The sequence below is a fragment of the Merops nubicus genome, unplaced genomic scaffold (assembly GCF_000691845.1).
Source record: "Merops nubicus isolate BGI_N331 unplaced genomic scaffold, ASM69184v1 scaffold27789, whole genome shotgun sequence".
NCBI classification, from domain to species: Eukaryota; Metazoa; Chordata; class Aves; order Coraciiformes; family Meropidae; genus Merops; species Merops nubicus.
This window is the reverse complement of record NW_008629673.1, coordinates 1-15,848: the sequence shown is the minus strand read 5'-3', so window position 1 is coordinate 15,848 and position 15,848 is coordinate 1. Positions and strand designations below refer to the sequence as shown.

Genomic DNA, 15,848 nt, shown 5'->3' with positions numbered 1-15,848 from the left:
CTTCCGAACACCACCGTGCCCTGTGGTCACTGCTCTCTGAGCATCCTCCCTGCCACAAGCCCTTAGACAAGCTGGGGGACAGGACCACCAGGGATGAGCAGTGATAGCTGCTGAGCTCCAGCCCGGATCCACATCTGAGGTTCAAATCCTGCTGCTGGAACCTTTGTCCTTGGTTTTCCTCCTTTGCTGGGCTTGCGTTACTCCATCCGAGTCCATCGCACAGCCTCGCTGTGGCTAGTGGGTCCCGCTCGGGAGGGACCGGAGCTGGCCCGAGCTACAAGCTGCCTGGTATCCGCAGCCTCGCCCGGGCTGGAGGCCAGCGAGGGGAGGCGGGAGGCCGGAGCAGAGCAGCTGTGCCGGTCACGTCTGCGCAGCCGTCTCCCAGGCTCGGCCTCCTTTCTCTCCTGTGCACGCTCTCTTGTTCCCCACCTTCCCCTCATTCCTAGGACATGACTCTGTGATATAAAATACCCTCTAATTTCCTGAGCCGGGCTGGGACTCCCTGGAGAAGGCAGCGTCTGCCTGCCTGTCCCTCACCCGCCTCTGCATCCTCGTTCCAGGCTGCCAGCTGCTCCCGCCGGGAGGGGAGGGAAGCTGGGAGCGTGGCGTCTTCCCAGGCCATGGGGAGAGGGTCTGCTGGCTCTTCCGGAGAAGCTGGCGGGAGGGCAGGGATGGAGCCAGGGTTGGAGCTGGGTTTCCTCCGCTTCCCTCCCCACTGACGGGGATGCCCCTTCCCCTCCCCCAGCTCCATAGGAGCAGATGTGCTGCTTGTGTCAGCCCTGGCAGCCTCTCTGCACACCCCAGCCGGGCTCTGCGGCAGCCAGAGCCTCGTCCCCTCCTCCTCCTCCTCCTTCTCCCCCCAGCTTGGCCCCGTGTCATGTCGCTGGGGATGGCAGTTGAATCATCCGCCCACTCAGCCTGCCTCCCCTGTAACCCTCCCTCCTTCCTCCCTCCCGCAGGTCTCTTTGTTGGAAAATTCAAGGCAGATGAGAGCCGGGGAGTGCTGGGCCTGCAGCTTGGCCGCAGCATGACTGCTGGCCCTGGAGATAGGATGGTGCTGGTGAGCATCTGGTCACAGGGCCATTCCCTGAGACGCCTCAGCTCACGCTTGCCTGGGCAAGGGTTGGGCTGCTTCTCTGTCAAAGGGGGTTTTCCTGGCCGTCCTTCTCACCTTGTTGTGCCCAGCCCCTTGCAGGACTTTAAACGGGGAAATCTGATAACGAACTGCCCTGATGCATGATAAACTAAAAGCAGTCCCTTTGAAATCAGCCTTGGGCAGATGTTTTCCCTGGGGTGTGCTGGCTCCTGCCAAAAGTAAACGTGTTTAGAGAATGGAAGAGAGCCTGTGCTGCTTCTGGGTGTGCTCTTTTGGGATTCCCAGGTTCAGACCCCATCAGCTGGGGGCTTTTCCTAGCACATCCCCAGGGTGGTTTTCCCTCCCAGCACACCCACTGGACAGATTCATCTCATGGCTGCCTCGGCTTGCAACTGCGGAGGAGAAACGTGGCACTGCTCACAGCTCCCCCAGAGGCTGCTCGGTTGGTGTCTTCTGATGTGAACCTGCAGTCTGGTCGGTGTGAGAAGTGTGACTTGAAGAGAGTGGTGAGAGGTGGGGGGAGGAAGGCTCCAGCTCAGGGCTAGGGCTGGAGAGGAATGCAGGGCATGAATAACTGGGATGGTGCAAGGGGTGACAGATGTGAGCAGCGCTGCAGAGATATTCCTGCTCGGCATCTGCCCAGCTCCAGCATTATCAGTTTTTGCTCTGTGGAATCTAAATATATAATCCATTGTGCTCTGGCATCTGGGTGATAATCAGTGATAATGTAGTGACTGGGTAAGGAGGGAGAAAACGGCTCTGGGGTGGAGCTGACCCCTGGGATGTCTGGGGCAGCAGCAGGGGAACGGGAGTGACGAGGCACCAGCCCTCAAGACAGAGGGAGCTTGTTCTCCATCCGGCGTTGCAGCTGAGGGTGGGTGGGGGTTCTGGGGGGGTTGGTTTCCTCTGTCCCAACTGGAAGTGGAATAGTTCATTTGTGCCTAACGGTTGGTCACCTTGACCCTGCAAATATATCACCCTGTCCATTCACCCACAGGCAGGGCTCTGTGTCCCTGAGCAGGCAGCATGCAGCACTGAAAATTGGCTCTGCCTGAAGTTCTCTCTAGGAATTGGATGAAGTCCAGGCTGCTGGCGACAGTATAAATGGATGCTAATGCAGCCAGGCCAGGGTGCATGTGTGTGCGCCTGGGTGTGCTTGAAGTGAGGACACGACAACTCGCCTGCAGTGGGAAGGGTTGGCATGGGCACCAAAGGGGACGGGTCCTGGGGACAACCCCCTGTGTTTGACACCCGTCTGGGCTGCGGGGCCTGTGGGCAGTAGGGCCTGCCACAAGGCACACTGAAGAAGCTTTAAGCCGGCAGGGTTTTAATCCATGCTTGCTGCTCCTTCCCTGCTTTTTCCTGCTTCTCCATCTGTGCAAGAGGAATTAGCGCACATCCTGGGAATGGATTACACCGCTCGAACTGTGACCTCCTCATCCGTGCCTTCTGGAGACGGGTAGCGTTTGTCCAGTCCCTTTGCTGGCTCTTCAGTTTGGGCAGGGATCGTGGGTGCCAGCTGCTGGGCAGGGATCGTGGGTGCCAGCTGCCAGCCAGGACTTTCTCCCCGCGGGGCAGCCCTTGGCTGGTGCGTGCCAGCGGCGCAGCCAGCGTGGCCGGCGGGCAGAGCGAGCCTGCTCCCCGGGGTTTGGCCTTCCAGCACGGCTCATCTGCCTGGTGCCCATGCCTCACGAGTGGTGCTGAGCCTCGACGCCCTCTTTCCAGTGTGGTTTGGGCAGCTGTTGGGGCACCAGGCAGTGCAGCCAGGAGCCCAGGGAACGTGTTTCTCTGAGGCCTGGCGTGCTGCTGGGGTAATGGGTCACAGCTCCATGCCCGGCGCTGGCATCCTCAGCCATCCTTTGTGAGCTGGGCACTGGCCCGGGGACCCTTCACGTGCTGATGGGATCCCCTCTGTGTGCTCTGTTACTTAAAAGCTACTTCTTTTTAATACATCATTTCCCTCCATTTCACGTGCGTTCTTTTTTTCTTTTTCTGTTGGATTCTTCTCCCCCTCCAAACATAATTTATTCATTGTTTATTTACTACATTATTTTAAGTGCAGTATGTATCAAGCTACCTTAGATATTGCTTGGAAGGGGAAATTAATTTCACAAGCTACTTGTAAGATGTCTGTATTAAATAAGAATGTCTGAAGTGTTGTCATTGAGTAGAAAAGAATAAAACCTGTTAAAGCCTATTTTTCCATTAACTTTGATTTATCAAAAATGGTATTAATTGAATCCAATGAATTTACAAGTTGTTTTGATTGCAGACTCACTGTGAAAAAAATATTTAGGTACCAAGTAGTATTTAAAAGAGAGAGAATACATTTTCTCTGCAAAGAAAACTGATATTTTTACTGTTGGAGAAAAACAAAAGTTATTAGTGCTCCCTCCAGTAGGAAGACTGATGATAACATAGCTGTCTGTGTAATGCAGGAACATTGTGGCACAACTATAGAGCTTGAAGTGATGTTGAAATATTATGTATGTAATTAAAAAGCAACAGTAACATTTGGGAGGCAGCATGTTTAATGTCTTTCACTTTCATCTATTGGAAATCTCTGGCATAGGTTGTGATTCTTTCAGGTCATTATAAAGAGGTTTAAATTATGTATTTTTTTTTTTAGAAATAAGCCAACTGGTGGAAACACATCTGGTTATTTTTTTTAGACTGATTAAAATGTGAATTGGGGCAATAAGAGAGCTGGATGCACACCAGAGAGCCTCTTCTGCCCTTGTCTTTCCCCCTGCAGCCTGCCAGTCGCGGCTGTGGGCACAGGAGGCTGTAGCCTGGCAGCAGGAGGGAGCTGCTGGTCCAGGCTCCAACCCATCCACAAGCCTGGGCTGCCTCTTGCTGGGTGCAGACATCCCCCTGGGAAGGTCTCCTTTTCTCCAAAACCCTGGACCCAGCTCTGACTGCCTCCTCTCCTCTCTGCAGGGTGGTGAAAGAAGAGATCTCAGATGACAATGCCAAGCTTCCCTGCTTCAATGGCCGGGTGGTGTCGTGGGTAAGCATACCCCTTGCTTTGGTACCTCGCTGCCCATTTCTGCCCTCCCTGGAACCACCCTAAGCAGGGGGGTGGCTCAGTGCTGCCCACTAAGGAAGCTGATGATCTGGATTACCACGGTCCGATCCCTGCGCCGAAGAGGGGGCTGCGTGGTGCTGGGGAAGATGTGGGGTGCCTCTGGGGAGAGCTCACAGTAACTGGTGCCTGGCAGAGGAGGTGGTCCTGGCCCGTCCGCAGCGTAACCCGTGTGCCCCTGTGGCAGGGTCGGCTGTCCAGGGGAAGTCCTGCTCCGGTGGCTGGCACACAGGGCTTCACTGACTTTAGTGCTGGTGAAGCGGACTGGATTTCGCTGCCCTGAAGACTAAAGGTACTGCCTGGGCAGCTGCAGGACAAGCTTCTCCCTCTGTGCCGTGCCGTGCCATGCACATGCTCTGTCCCCTGCCCGCATGCCTCCCTCTGCACCCAGGGAGACCCTCTTTTTTTGGGGAGGGGAAGAGGGTATTCAGTCCCCATAGCCCATCATCCCTTTTTCCCCTCTGCTGAGCTTCAGTTTGTGCTGATGGGGTTGCGTGGATCTATGCCAGAAGCAGAACAAAGACCTAAATGCCTTTTTCTGCAGACCATCGAATAGCCCCTAAACAGTGAAAATCCTCAGCAAATCAGGCTGGGTCAGACGTAATGCTTCTTCTGTCCCTACACCAAAGAGCTAGGCCTTGGCTGGGGGGGGCCATGAAAAGCCTGCATTTCAGGGGGTGTGGGGGGTGTGACAGGACCGGGCAGGTGAGTGGCCAGACAGGGTCCCCCTGGGATTCCATCCAGGGGAGCAGGACACAGGATGGGGTCCTGCCGGAGGAGAGACTGCAGGAGAGGGTGCACTGGGCTCCCACACAAAGAGCTTATGGCCGGCTGCCTGCCGTCCTCCCTCTAGTGGTTAGCCAGCCCCTCAGAATACAGCCTGTCCAGCTCTTGGCCACCATCCCACTGCTGCTGCATCTGCCTTTTCCAGCTGCCTTTTGTTTTCACCTGCCCTGTGGTGAGTCCCAGAATCTCTGAACCCATTCCATTGCTTCTTTTTCACCTGGGGTGCTTTTCCTTATGGTCCACGCATCCGCACGGCTGCTGGCTTTCCTTGTAGGGGCTCTCTGGTTGCTTGGCCTGAGCGGCACAGATCTGGTACAGCTTGGTCTGGTGTGGCCAGGGCACCACGCTGCTCTCTGGTGTGCTGGCTCCTCGCTGGGATCTCCTGCCTGCAGTCAGCACTGCTACCAGCTCTTGTGCGTGAAGGGTGACAGAGACCTTTGTGCAGAGCTGATGATCCCTTTTTCCATCTCTGCTGAGAGTCTCCTTTTCCATGGTGGTTTGGGGGCTGGGAGGGGAGCACTTGCTTTGCTGCTTCTGCCAGACAGGCTGGGGTGAGGCTATTTTAGGAAGTTGGTACTAATTTTAGCTAGAGGGAAAAACGGGGGCTTGGATATAAGTGAATATTTCCTGACAGTGTAAGAGGCAGGAAAAGTGTGGGGTGGTTATCAAAACCTTCCCTGGAGGAAATCCCAACCCTAAGAGTGTTAGAGGAAGGCAGCATCAGTTCCCTTCTTGGGAACAACCCTCTTCTCCTCACTGGTGTTTGACAGCTGCCTGTGGCTAGTTCCATCTGTCCAGATCTATTTTTCTGGTCTTGCCATGAGATCTCCAAGCACAGAGTGTTACATGACTTCTCCCTAGGCAATGCTGGCCACTTCCAATGTCTTTTCTCCCCTGTGCTCCTGGGCAGTTACTGTCAGAGCAGGGATGTGGCCCTCAGGGGGTGGGATGTGTCCTGGGAAGACAAGTCACTGGGAGGGTGCCTGGAGCAGAGCTGGGCATGTGCCTGGGGCTCACTGGAGGGAGGGAAGCTGAGAGTATTCGACAAGAGCTGGTTAGACAGTTGGGAAAGCAGGAGCCGCTGGGCTTGTCCTGGAGCCTGTGGGGCAGGCTCTGCAGCTTTTGACACCCCAGGGAGCTCTCTGCCCTGTCTGCTGCCTTGGCTGTGGCTTTTTCAGGGCTGCTCTGTCTTTCTTGCCCTATCCCTGTCTGTGTTCCCAGTGCCTCCCTGGTAGCAGAGCTCTCTCCCCCCTGCCCTGATGATCATCTGTGGGGTCCATCCCTCCCATTATCGTGGTTTCTCCAGTCCCTGAAGGTGGGCAGGACACAGCTTAGTGTTTCATCGGTGATGCTGGGAAGCATGCAAGACCTTTGTAAACAGGCTGTGCTTCCAGCACCTGGGTTGGCATCTGCTCTTGTCTCCATGCAGGTGTGGTCTCCTCACCAGGAAGCAGCAGAGCTGCCTCTGTGCTTACACTGGGTAACAGATGTCAGCTCCTTTCCAGCTTGTATTCTGTGATCCTTCTGTACTGACCAACAGCAGGGTATTGCTCACTGTTGAGAGGTCAGATTTTGCCTGTAATGGCTGATGGCTTGGTATTCCACAGAATCACAGAATGTCAGGGGTTGGAAGGGACCTTTGGAGTTCACCGAGTCCAGCCCCCCCTGCCAGAGCAGGACCATCTAGTCTAGGGCAGGTCACACAGGAATGAATCCAGATGGGTCTTAAAAGCCTCCAGGCCAGGAGCCTCCACAGCCTCCCTGGGGAGCCTGTTCCAGTGCTCTGTGACCCTTACAGTAAAGAAGTTCTTCCTCGTGTTGAGGTGGGACTTCCTGTTATCCAGCTTGTATCCATTGCCCCTCGTCCTGTTGCGGGGTACAAGTGAAAACAGATTGCCCCTTTCTTCTTGACACCCAGCCCCCATGTATTTATACATATTAATTAGATCCCTCCTAAGTCTTCTCTTCTCCAGGCTAAAAAGCACCAGGTCTCTCAGCCTCTCCTCATAAGGCTGGTGTTCCAGTCCCCCAGTCATCCTCGTAGCCCTTCGCTGGACTCTCTCAAGTAGATCTCTGTCCCTCTTGAAACGAGGAGCCCAGAACTGGACACAATACTCCAGGGCAGAGTAGAGGGGGAGGAGGACCTCCCTTGTTCTGCTGGACACACTCTTAATGCACCCCAGGAGACCATTGGCCCTCCTGGCCACAAGGGCACACTGCTGTCCTGTGGAGAACTTGTCCACCAGGACTCCAAGGTGCCTCTCCACAGAGCTGCTCTCTAGCAGATCACCTCCTAACCTGCACTGGTGCATTTTATTACTCCTGCCCAGGTACAGAACTCTGCACTGGTTCTTGTTGAACCTCATTAGGTTCCTCTTGGCCCAGCACTCCAATCTGTCCAAATCTCACTGAATGGCCACACAGCCTTCAGGGGTGTCAGCCAAACCTCCCAGCTTTGTGTCATCAGCAAACTTGCTGAGAAGACGCTCTGTACCATCATCGAGGTCATTAATGAAGATGTTGAACAGGACTGGACCCAGCACTGATCCCTGGGGGACTCCACTAGCTCCAGGTCTCCAGCTGGTCTTGGCACCATTGATCACCACTCTTTGGCCTCTATTGTGCGACCAGTTCTCGACCCACCTCACTGCCTGTTCCTCTAGCTCGTATTTCCTGAGCTTGCTCAGGAGGATGTTCTGGGGGACTGTGTCAAATGCCTTGCTAAGGTCAAGGTAGACCACATCAGCCAGTCTCCCTGCATCTACCCATTCAGTCACCACATCACAGAATGCTATCACATTAGTCAAGCATGATTTCCCCTTGGTAAATCCATGCTGACTAGTCCTGATAACCTCCTTCTCTTCCATGTGCTTAGAGATAACTGCCAGAATGAGGTTCCTTTGGCTCAAGTACACAGACTGAAGCTTGTGCTGGTCTCCTTGCCTCCCTGGACTGACTCCAGGCTGACCCACAGCCTGTTTTGGCTGTGGCAGGTCAAGGTGCTGGGTCCTGCACTCCCTCCCTGACAGTGGGAGAGCCAACCCCCCTGCGTGCCCACGCTGTGCCCGAGACAGGCGTGGGGCAGGTGTGAAAAGCACATTGGAAGGTCCTTGAAGGTTGAAATTGATTTTCCCTTGCTCACGAGCTCTACCCTGTCCTTGGGGACTTGCTCCCTGGCCAAAGGAGGGGCTCCTTTCTGGGCCTTGTCACGTCTGCTCTGGGGGTCTCTGAATGTCTCTTTCAAGAAAAAAGCTTTTTGTTGTTTTCCTGCCTGGCCCTGTTGGGATTAACCTTGCTCAGTGCAGCTTGAAAGCAGGGAGAGTGCAAACCTGGATAGGGAGTGATGTTGGGGAAACCACTTCCCAATGAGTTTATTTGAGCTCCCCTCTGTTTGGTCCTGTGGGCAAGCCCATTCTTCCCAGGACAGGCTCTACCTCATTCCCTGAGCCCCGAGATGGATGGTTTATCTTGGAGCCAGAGGCACAGGTGTAGGTGTGTCAGGGCTGTCCCAAATCATGGCTGGTATACAGAGTTCCTGGGCTTTAACTCTTAAGATTTCTGTGCTGGGAAAACTCTTGAGTCTCGCAGGGGTTGGTTGGAAGTTATGCCTAAACCAATTAGCTGGGCATGACATGAGAGTTTGCAAAGTGTATGTGGTAGTCAGAGAAAGAGCATGTTTGAGTCTGTTTCAAAGCCAGCTTCAGTCCTGAGCTGTGCTACCCCCAGCTCCCGTGGGCTGGGAAGGTGAAAGCCCTGCTGGGACCCTCAGTTCGAAGACAGAGGTGTAGAGGTTAGTGAAATGGAGAAAGGAGTGACTTGTAGTTGCCTCTTCTATGTGAGAAGAACCAGGGGCACCCATTCCTTGCTACAGGATGTGTGCTGAAGGTGACCTGAGCGTCCAGATTGGGCGGCATGGGTGTGCAGATGAAGTCAGAGTCTCTGAGCAGGGCTGTCAGCCACCCCGACTTTGCCACTGGGTCAGGAGTTCCTGAGCTGGCGCCTGGGAAGGCGTTGAGGGGGAATGTTGCTACACGCTTGGCCTGTTCTGTACCTGCTCCTGGGCATCTGCTGTTGTCCACCGTCAGAGATGCGATCCTGGGCCAGGCAGGCTTTTGGCCAGCTCGTTTGGCCACTCGTAAATGTTTTTCCAGTGCCTCAGACATTTCACTCTCTGTCTCTCGTCCCTCCAGCTGGTGTCTGCAGAGGGTTCCCATTCAGATGCTGGCTCCGTCTGTGCCGATAACCAAACAGAGCTGCCGCCCTCCATGGAGCGCACGGGAGGAATTGGAGACTCCAGGCCCCCCTCTTTCCAGTAAGTTACCTGGACACCCCTTTTGGCTTCCAAGGGACCCACGGTGATAGTGCTGTAAATCTGGACCAGGGGCTGTGACACTCCTACCCAAACTGGCAGAGATAACAGCCAGACAGAGGGGAGGAGGATGGGGCTGGGAGCAGATTCAAAGTGGAGCTGCATTATTCAGCAAGCAAGGGTATGCTGAAAATAGTGCAGGGAGGTTGGCAAAGAGCTGGCACAGCTTCCCCCAGTCCTTTTGTCCTAGATGTGGTGAGGTTGTTCCCCACCGCCTCTGCTCCTGTCCCTCAAGAAGGAGACAGCCAATGGCTGGGGGCTTGTGCTGGCCAGCACAGAGAGAGAGGGAGCTTGCTTGAATCATTCCCTGTTGGACATTGTTGTTCCTTTTATCTCATCACAGCCCTAACACTGGGGGGAGTCGGGAGAACTTGGACAATGAGACAGAAACAGACTCGGTGGTGTCATCGCAACGGGAACGACCTCGTCGGAAGGATGGGCCTGAGCATGGTGAGCGTCGGGAACGTAGCGAGAGCTCTGCAAGGCACAGCTCGGGCACGCTGGGGGCACCACCTCCAGATGTGGGGCAGCTCTGTCTGCTCTGCAGAGCCTTCCCAGCTCATAAGAGGCCATAGCCTTGCACTGGAGACAGGAGCTAACCCTTGTGTTGCATCAGAGCTTCATGCCAAAACCTTTAGGGGCAAAGGAGATGTCTACTGTAGAAGCCTCAAGAGGAGGAGGGAGAGCCAGCAGCACCTCAGTCCTTCTTTGTTGAATAGCAGTGTGCTGTAGACTTGGCATTCCATACTGCTTCTTGGTCTACCAAAAAAACAGTAGCCACAGTCTTCCATGGCTTGGGCAGAATTGTTGTAGAAGCCCATCAGCCTCTTCTCCATCCTGAAAAGGGGTAGAAGAGGTATCACACAGAAGATGGATCTGATCCCAGGATGGACTCAGAGCCAGATGGCACTAGATGGGGTTGTCCAATGGGCAGATTAATTCTGAAAAGGCTGTTGTGAGCCTTGGATGGGGGAAGTAGGTGTTTGTCCGTGGCCTGTCTGAATCACGCTGAGCCCTGTCTTTCCATAGCACCCAGGGTGAATGGTACAGTGAAGGGAGAGCGGCGCCGTGACCTGGGCGGGTACGAGAGCTCCTCCACGCTCATGAGCAGTGAGCTGGAGACCACCAGCTTCTTCGATTCAGATGAAGATGACTCCACCAGCAGGTAGGAAACCTTGGGTCCTGGAAGGAACACTGGCTTCCCTCTCCCTCCCAGCACAGAGAGATGCCTTTGCAAGGCACAGTAATCCTGGTCTGCAGGGTCCTTGTTCAGACCTGCCTCTGTCTCAGATCTCACCCAGCGGCCCCCTCTACTCTTGTCTGTCCCCCACATACATGTTCTGCCCCTGCAGTCCTCTGTTCCCTATGCCATTGGTGTGGCTCTCTGGCCGTCAGAGCCCGCCCCGGGCAGCAGCAGAGCTGACTCCCCTGTTTGCCTCCAGGTTTAGCAGTTCAACAGAGCAAAGCAGCGCTTCCCGCCTCATGAGGAGGCACAAGCGGCGCCGGCGGAAACAGAAGGCTCCACGCATTGAGCGGGTACGCAGGGGCTGGGCACCCAGGGGTGGGCAGGGCAGGGTGGGCAGCCTGGTGGGTCTTTGCACTCTGTGCTCCAGGGCTGATCGGGGATTTGGCTGTTTGCTGTGGGCGCAGCTGGGTGCAGGTGGTGTCCAAGCGCTGAGGCTTTGTAAAGTGTCGTAAACCTTTCCCAAGGCAGCGCAGCAGCCTCAAGAGCAGGGACCACGGGCGACGTCCTGGTGTGTGGGGAGGTCACAGGGACTGTGGCTGATGCCCTCTGGCTCTGCAAAGCTCCCAGCATAAGGCTGGAGTTGTGGGTAGTGGCTGTGGTGCCATGGGGAGTGGCAGAGAGCACAAGTGGAGGGAGTGGGGCTGGAAATGTTGCTGAGGCACAGGAGGACATCTCATGTTTCACTTCTGTTGCAGTCATCGTCCTTCAGCAGCATCACAGACTCCACCATGTCCCTGAACATCATCACGGTCACGCTGAACATGGGTGAGTAGGACATGTGCATGGAGTCTGCAATCCTCCAGAGCTAGGCCAGGTGGTGGTGGAAACGGAACTAGGGAAGGGGCAAAGAGAGCACATGCGGGGAGGAGTGAGGAGATGGATTCTGTAGGAGAGTGGCTTGTCTTGAAGCACTGGTCTTGCAAAAGTTTCTCTGCATCTCAGAACATCTCTTTGGGACAGAGGTGCAAGTGACCATCATTAGCACGTGGTTTGTCTGAGGTTAGGGCTGCCTGTGCTTGCTGCTTTACAGTGTCTTACTTCTATCTCTCTCCATCTCTGCAGAGAAATACAACTTCTTGGGCATTTCTATTGTGGGACAGAGCAATGAGCGTGGAGATGGAGGCATTTACATTGGCTCTATCATGAAGGGCGGCGCTGTGGCGGCTGATGGCAGAATTGAGCCAGGAGACATGCTCTTGCAGGTACTTCACGCCCACATACCTCCATCTTTGGGCCTGGGAAGGCAGTAAGAAAAGACCCAGAAGCCTCCCTGGCTAAACCCAGGAAGCTGTGCTTGGCATAGGGAAGCTGAGTCACTGCCGAGTGGCGAGCTCAGCCTCTGGTCGCATCTCTGGGACTCACCTCTTTTGCATTGTTTGTAGGTAAATGACATCAACTTTGAGAACATGAGCAACGATGACGCTGTGCGGGTGCTGAGGGAGATCGTGCACAAGCCAGGGTAAGGACTTGCGTTGTTCCTTATGTCCGTGGGCAGCTCTAGGCTGTGTGCTTGGGGTGCATGAGCTGTGCCTTCAGCCACCTCTGCTAGTGCCTCTGCAGAAGCTCTGAACTTAGGTTTTTGGAGTTGTTTTCACTCCTGGGTTTTCATGCCTGAAGCAAGAATTGCAGACGACTGTATACTGGTGAATTGAGGTCTGTGCCCCTTTTTTGTGGGGTTGCCACATTAAGGTCATCAGCAACCCTCAGCAGGGTCACATTATTTTGTCCAGGCCACTAAGGAAATCCATAGCTGGATGGGGGACAAGGGCACTTGCCTGGCAGCTTCTCCCTGTCTCGCAGGCGAGAGCAAACGTACAGCATCTGCCCGTCAGGTGGGGGTTTGTGCCACGGGGCTCTTCTTCTAACTCTTGCCTTTTTCTTGCAGGCCCATCACCCTGACGGTGGCCAAGTGCTGGGACCCCAGCCCTCGGGGCTGCTTCTCCTTACCCAGGAGTAAGTGGATAGCTGACCCACCCTTAACGCTGGTGCCCAGCTCATGTGAGAGCCCTGCCTTAAGCACTTACTTGGTCGTTGTCTTGTTCCTCCCCTGTGTGTGTGACTTGTGACACTGAATTGGGGTTTGACGGGGTTTTGGCTCTCCTTTTAGGAGGCCTTTATGTCCAATTCCCAGGCCAAAATGCCCATAGTAAGCCCAGCCCTCCTTCCCACATCACGCTGGGGACGCCTTTCACTGGGGTAGGGGGGTCACTTGCTCGGGGCGCCAGAGGCAAGAGAAACCCCTCCTTGAGCCATAGGGGGATCTCTCCCTCTGCACCTCTCCTGCTGACCCTCCCTCTCTTCTTTCTCTCCCAGTTGCTCCCCAGCGGATCTGGGCTGGGCCAGACTCTCCATGCTCCGATCCGGGTGAGTCCCGGCAGATGTTGGGGATGAAATGGGCTGTACTGAGTCCCTGTCCCTCCCTAGAGGTTGATTTGATGAAGGATAACTTCTTATAGCTACTGACTGTCTCTTTCTTCAATGCAGGTGAGCCCATCCGGCCCATTGACCCAGCAGCCTGGGTGTCTCACACGGCAGCGATGACTGGCACCTACCCAGCGTACGGTATGAGTCCATCCATGAGCACAATCACTTCCACCAGCTCCTCCATCACCAGCTCCATCCCAGAGACTGAACGTAAGTCCTTGTGCCTCCGTGCTCCACCCGCTGCACGGCTTCCTCGCCTTCACTGTGCTGTAAAGGGAGCAATACATCTGCTGGGGTCAGCTGGGATGGGCAAGGTCTGCCCTGCCACGGGTAGGTGGGAGGCAGCTCTCACCAGGCAGCTGCTTGGAGCAGTGGGATTTCTGCCTGCATGTGTTAATACCACGTTTTTCAGCCTTCTGTATAAAGAGGGAGGAAGAGCCTGGGTGTGATCCAGGAGCAGTGGCAGGTGCAGAGGAAAGACGCAGAGCAGTCAGGAGTTACCGGCTGGGAGTGCCAGCCCAGAGGGATTCAGGTTGTCCTGGAGCAATTGCCTTCCCAGACAGCAGACGTGGCAGGATGGAGGAGGCAGCTGGGAGTGAGCAGCCTTGCAGTGGGGCAGGGTCCTGCTGAGCACAGGGCTCTTGGTTGCTTGCAGAAGGCTCGGAGTGATTCTAGTATCCTGAGCCCTGAAGCAAGCACCTGGAGAGCTTGGGTGGGGCAAAAAGATGGGAGTTTGTTCTGAGTTTGAGAGGAGCAGAGCATTCTTTTGCTGGGCTGTGTGGGCTCAGTTGGCAGCTTTTGGATCTCAGCTGCTTGGAACTAGCTAGGAGGATGAAGATTCTAGCCTGGGTTTTGCACGAGAGGAAATGTTTGATGTGTGAAGGATAACACCTGAAGGCTGGAAGGGGGGTTACACAGCACGTGCCCCAAAGCTGTTTGCAATGTATTGTTCCCTGGCCCATTTCTCCTGTGTGTGATGCTTCCATGTTGCCCTGTTGTCTTTTCTGTCCTTTCTCATCTCTGCCTCCCTTCCCTTTGACCACACCACAGGCCTCGATGACTTTCACCTGTCCATCCACAGCGACATGGCCACCATTGTCAAAGCCATGGCCTCACCAGAATCAGGCCTGGAGGTGCGTGACCGCATGTGGCTGAAGATCACCATCCCCAATGCCTTCATTGGTAAGACACTGGGTTGCCTGCAGCAGAGGCAGGGACTGGGGAATGGGTGGCCTGTTTTCCAAGCAGATGCCCAAGGGAGCATCTTGTCACCTTAAACTGATTGTTGACCAGGCCAGAGTCACAAACTGAACCTTTGGCTGTGCCCTTTGAGCTTTTGGCCCACTATGTCTTGGCTCCAGCATGGCCCACTGCTTCAAGAGCCTCTCTCTTGCTGTATTTAACTGTGATGTTTGGTGGCAGGTTCGGATGTGGTGGATTGGCTCTACCACCATGTGGAGGGCTTCACAGACCGCCGTGAATCCCGCAAGTACGCCAGCAATCTGCTGAAGGCTGGCTACATCCGACACACCGTGAACAAGATCACCTTCTCGGAGCAGTGCTATTACATCTTCGGGGACCTCTGTGGAAGTATGGCACTTGGCATGGGTGGGAGGGAGAGGACGGAGGGGGGCTGAGGTCCTGCAGAGCTCTGCTGACACTGTGGGGACATAGGTACCTCCATGTCCATCAGGATGGGTCTCTTATTCTGCAGACCCTGTTAGAGAGTGATGAAGTGAAGACTTCCACATCCTTTTCGTGCTGCTTAGGGTCGTGAAATTGGAAGCAGCGGTGACAGTGTCACCTACTACATGATCTGTTCTCCTGGACAGCAATAGCAGAGTCTTAGTCTTTACTGGCTTGATCTCCACATTCTGAACTTCCAGTGCTGGCGAGAGAGTGGTGCTCAGACAACCAGGTTCTGCTCAAATAAGAGGGATGGGGGAAGTAACTGGCAGGGTGAGCTGTAGCTCTGATGTGGTCCTTTCCCACTGAGCTGCTCTCTGTATTAGAGTGGTAGCTCAGACTCACACAGCCTGGCTGTTGTCCAGTCAGGAAGCACAAATGGTTGCATTGACTTGCAGGGAGAGTGCCAGCTTCTTTCATTCCCTTGTGTACCCCATCCTTGTCCATCAGCAGGGTTGGACAGGCAGCTTCACCACACATGGTTGTCTTTCCGTGTGGATTAACCCCTCTTCTCTTCTTCCTTGCAGACATGGCTAATCTCTCTCTTCACGATCATGATGGCTCCAGTGGTGCCTCCGATCAGGACACTTTGGCTCCACTCCCCCACCCAGGAGCTGCACCCTGGCCTATGGCCTTCCCCTATCAGTATCCACCGCCTCATCCATACAACCCCCACCCCGGCTTCCCTGACCCAGGCTACAGCTACGGAGGGGGCAGTGCAGGCAGCCAGCACAGTGAAGGTGAGCAGAAAGGATTAAAATGCGCGGGCAGATGGGCAGGTGCTGCGTTCAGTGCAGGGAAGCAGCAGGGAGCAGGCTGCTCAGGCGAGGTCCTGTGTGGGGGGAGCCAGGGCAAGAGCCGTCTCAGAAGGGTTGTGGGAAGAGTTGAAAGGAGGCGGAGAGCGCGGGCAGTGCTGCAGCGTGCCGTAGTCCTCCCCTTGGCTGGAGGAGCATCCTCTCTTGCTGGCTTGCCCGAGCTGTCTCCTAACCTCGCCTCGCGCGCTTCGCAGGGAGCCGGAGCAGCGGTTCCAATCGCAGCGGCAGTGAGAGGAGGAAGGAGAGAGAGAAGACCGGGGAGTCCAAGTCGGGCGGCAGCGGGAGCGAGTCGGACCACACCACGAGGAGCAGCATGCGGCGGGAGCGCGCGGCCAGCGAGC

At 55.2% G+C, this 15,848-nt stretch overlaps 1 protein-coding gene across 1 annotated transcript; it reads left to right on the top strand.

Moving 5' to 3' along the window:
* Nucleotides 1-4,036: 4,036 nt before the first annotated feature.
* On the top strand, nt 4,037-15,842 carry LOC103779406 (segment polarity protein dishevelled homolog DVL-3; the record flags this gene model as incomplete). The annotated part of the gene is made up of 14 exons (XM_008947032.1): nt 4,037-4,106; nt 9,158-9,279; nt 9,680-9,786; nt 10,366-10,501; nt 10,779-10,872; nt 11,278-11,347; nt 11,645-11,784; nt 11,965-12,041; nt 12,468-12,535; nt 13,067-13,216; nt 14,057-14,188; nt 14,429-14,596; nt 15,220-15,432; nt 15,702-15,842. Coding segments are annotated over exons 2-14 (1,543 nt in total), but the record flags the coding sequence as incomplete, so codon positions are not given.
* Nucleotides 15,843-15,848: the final 6 nt, after the last annotated feature.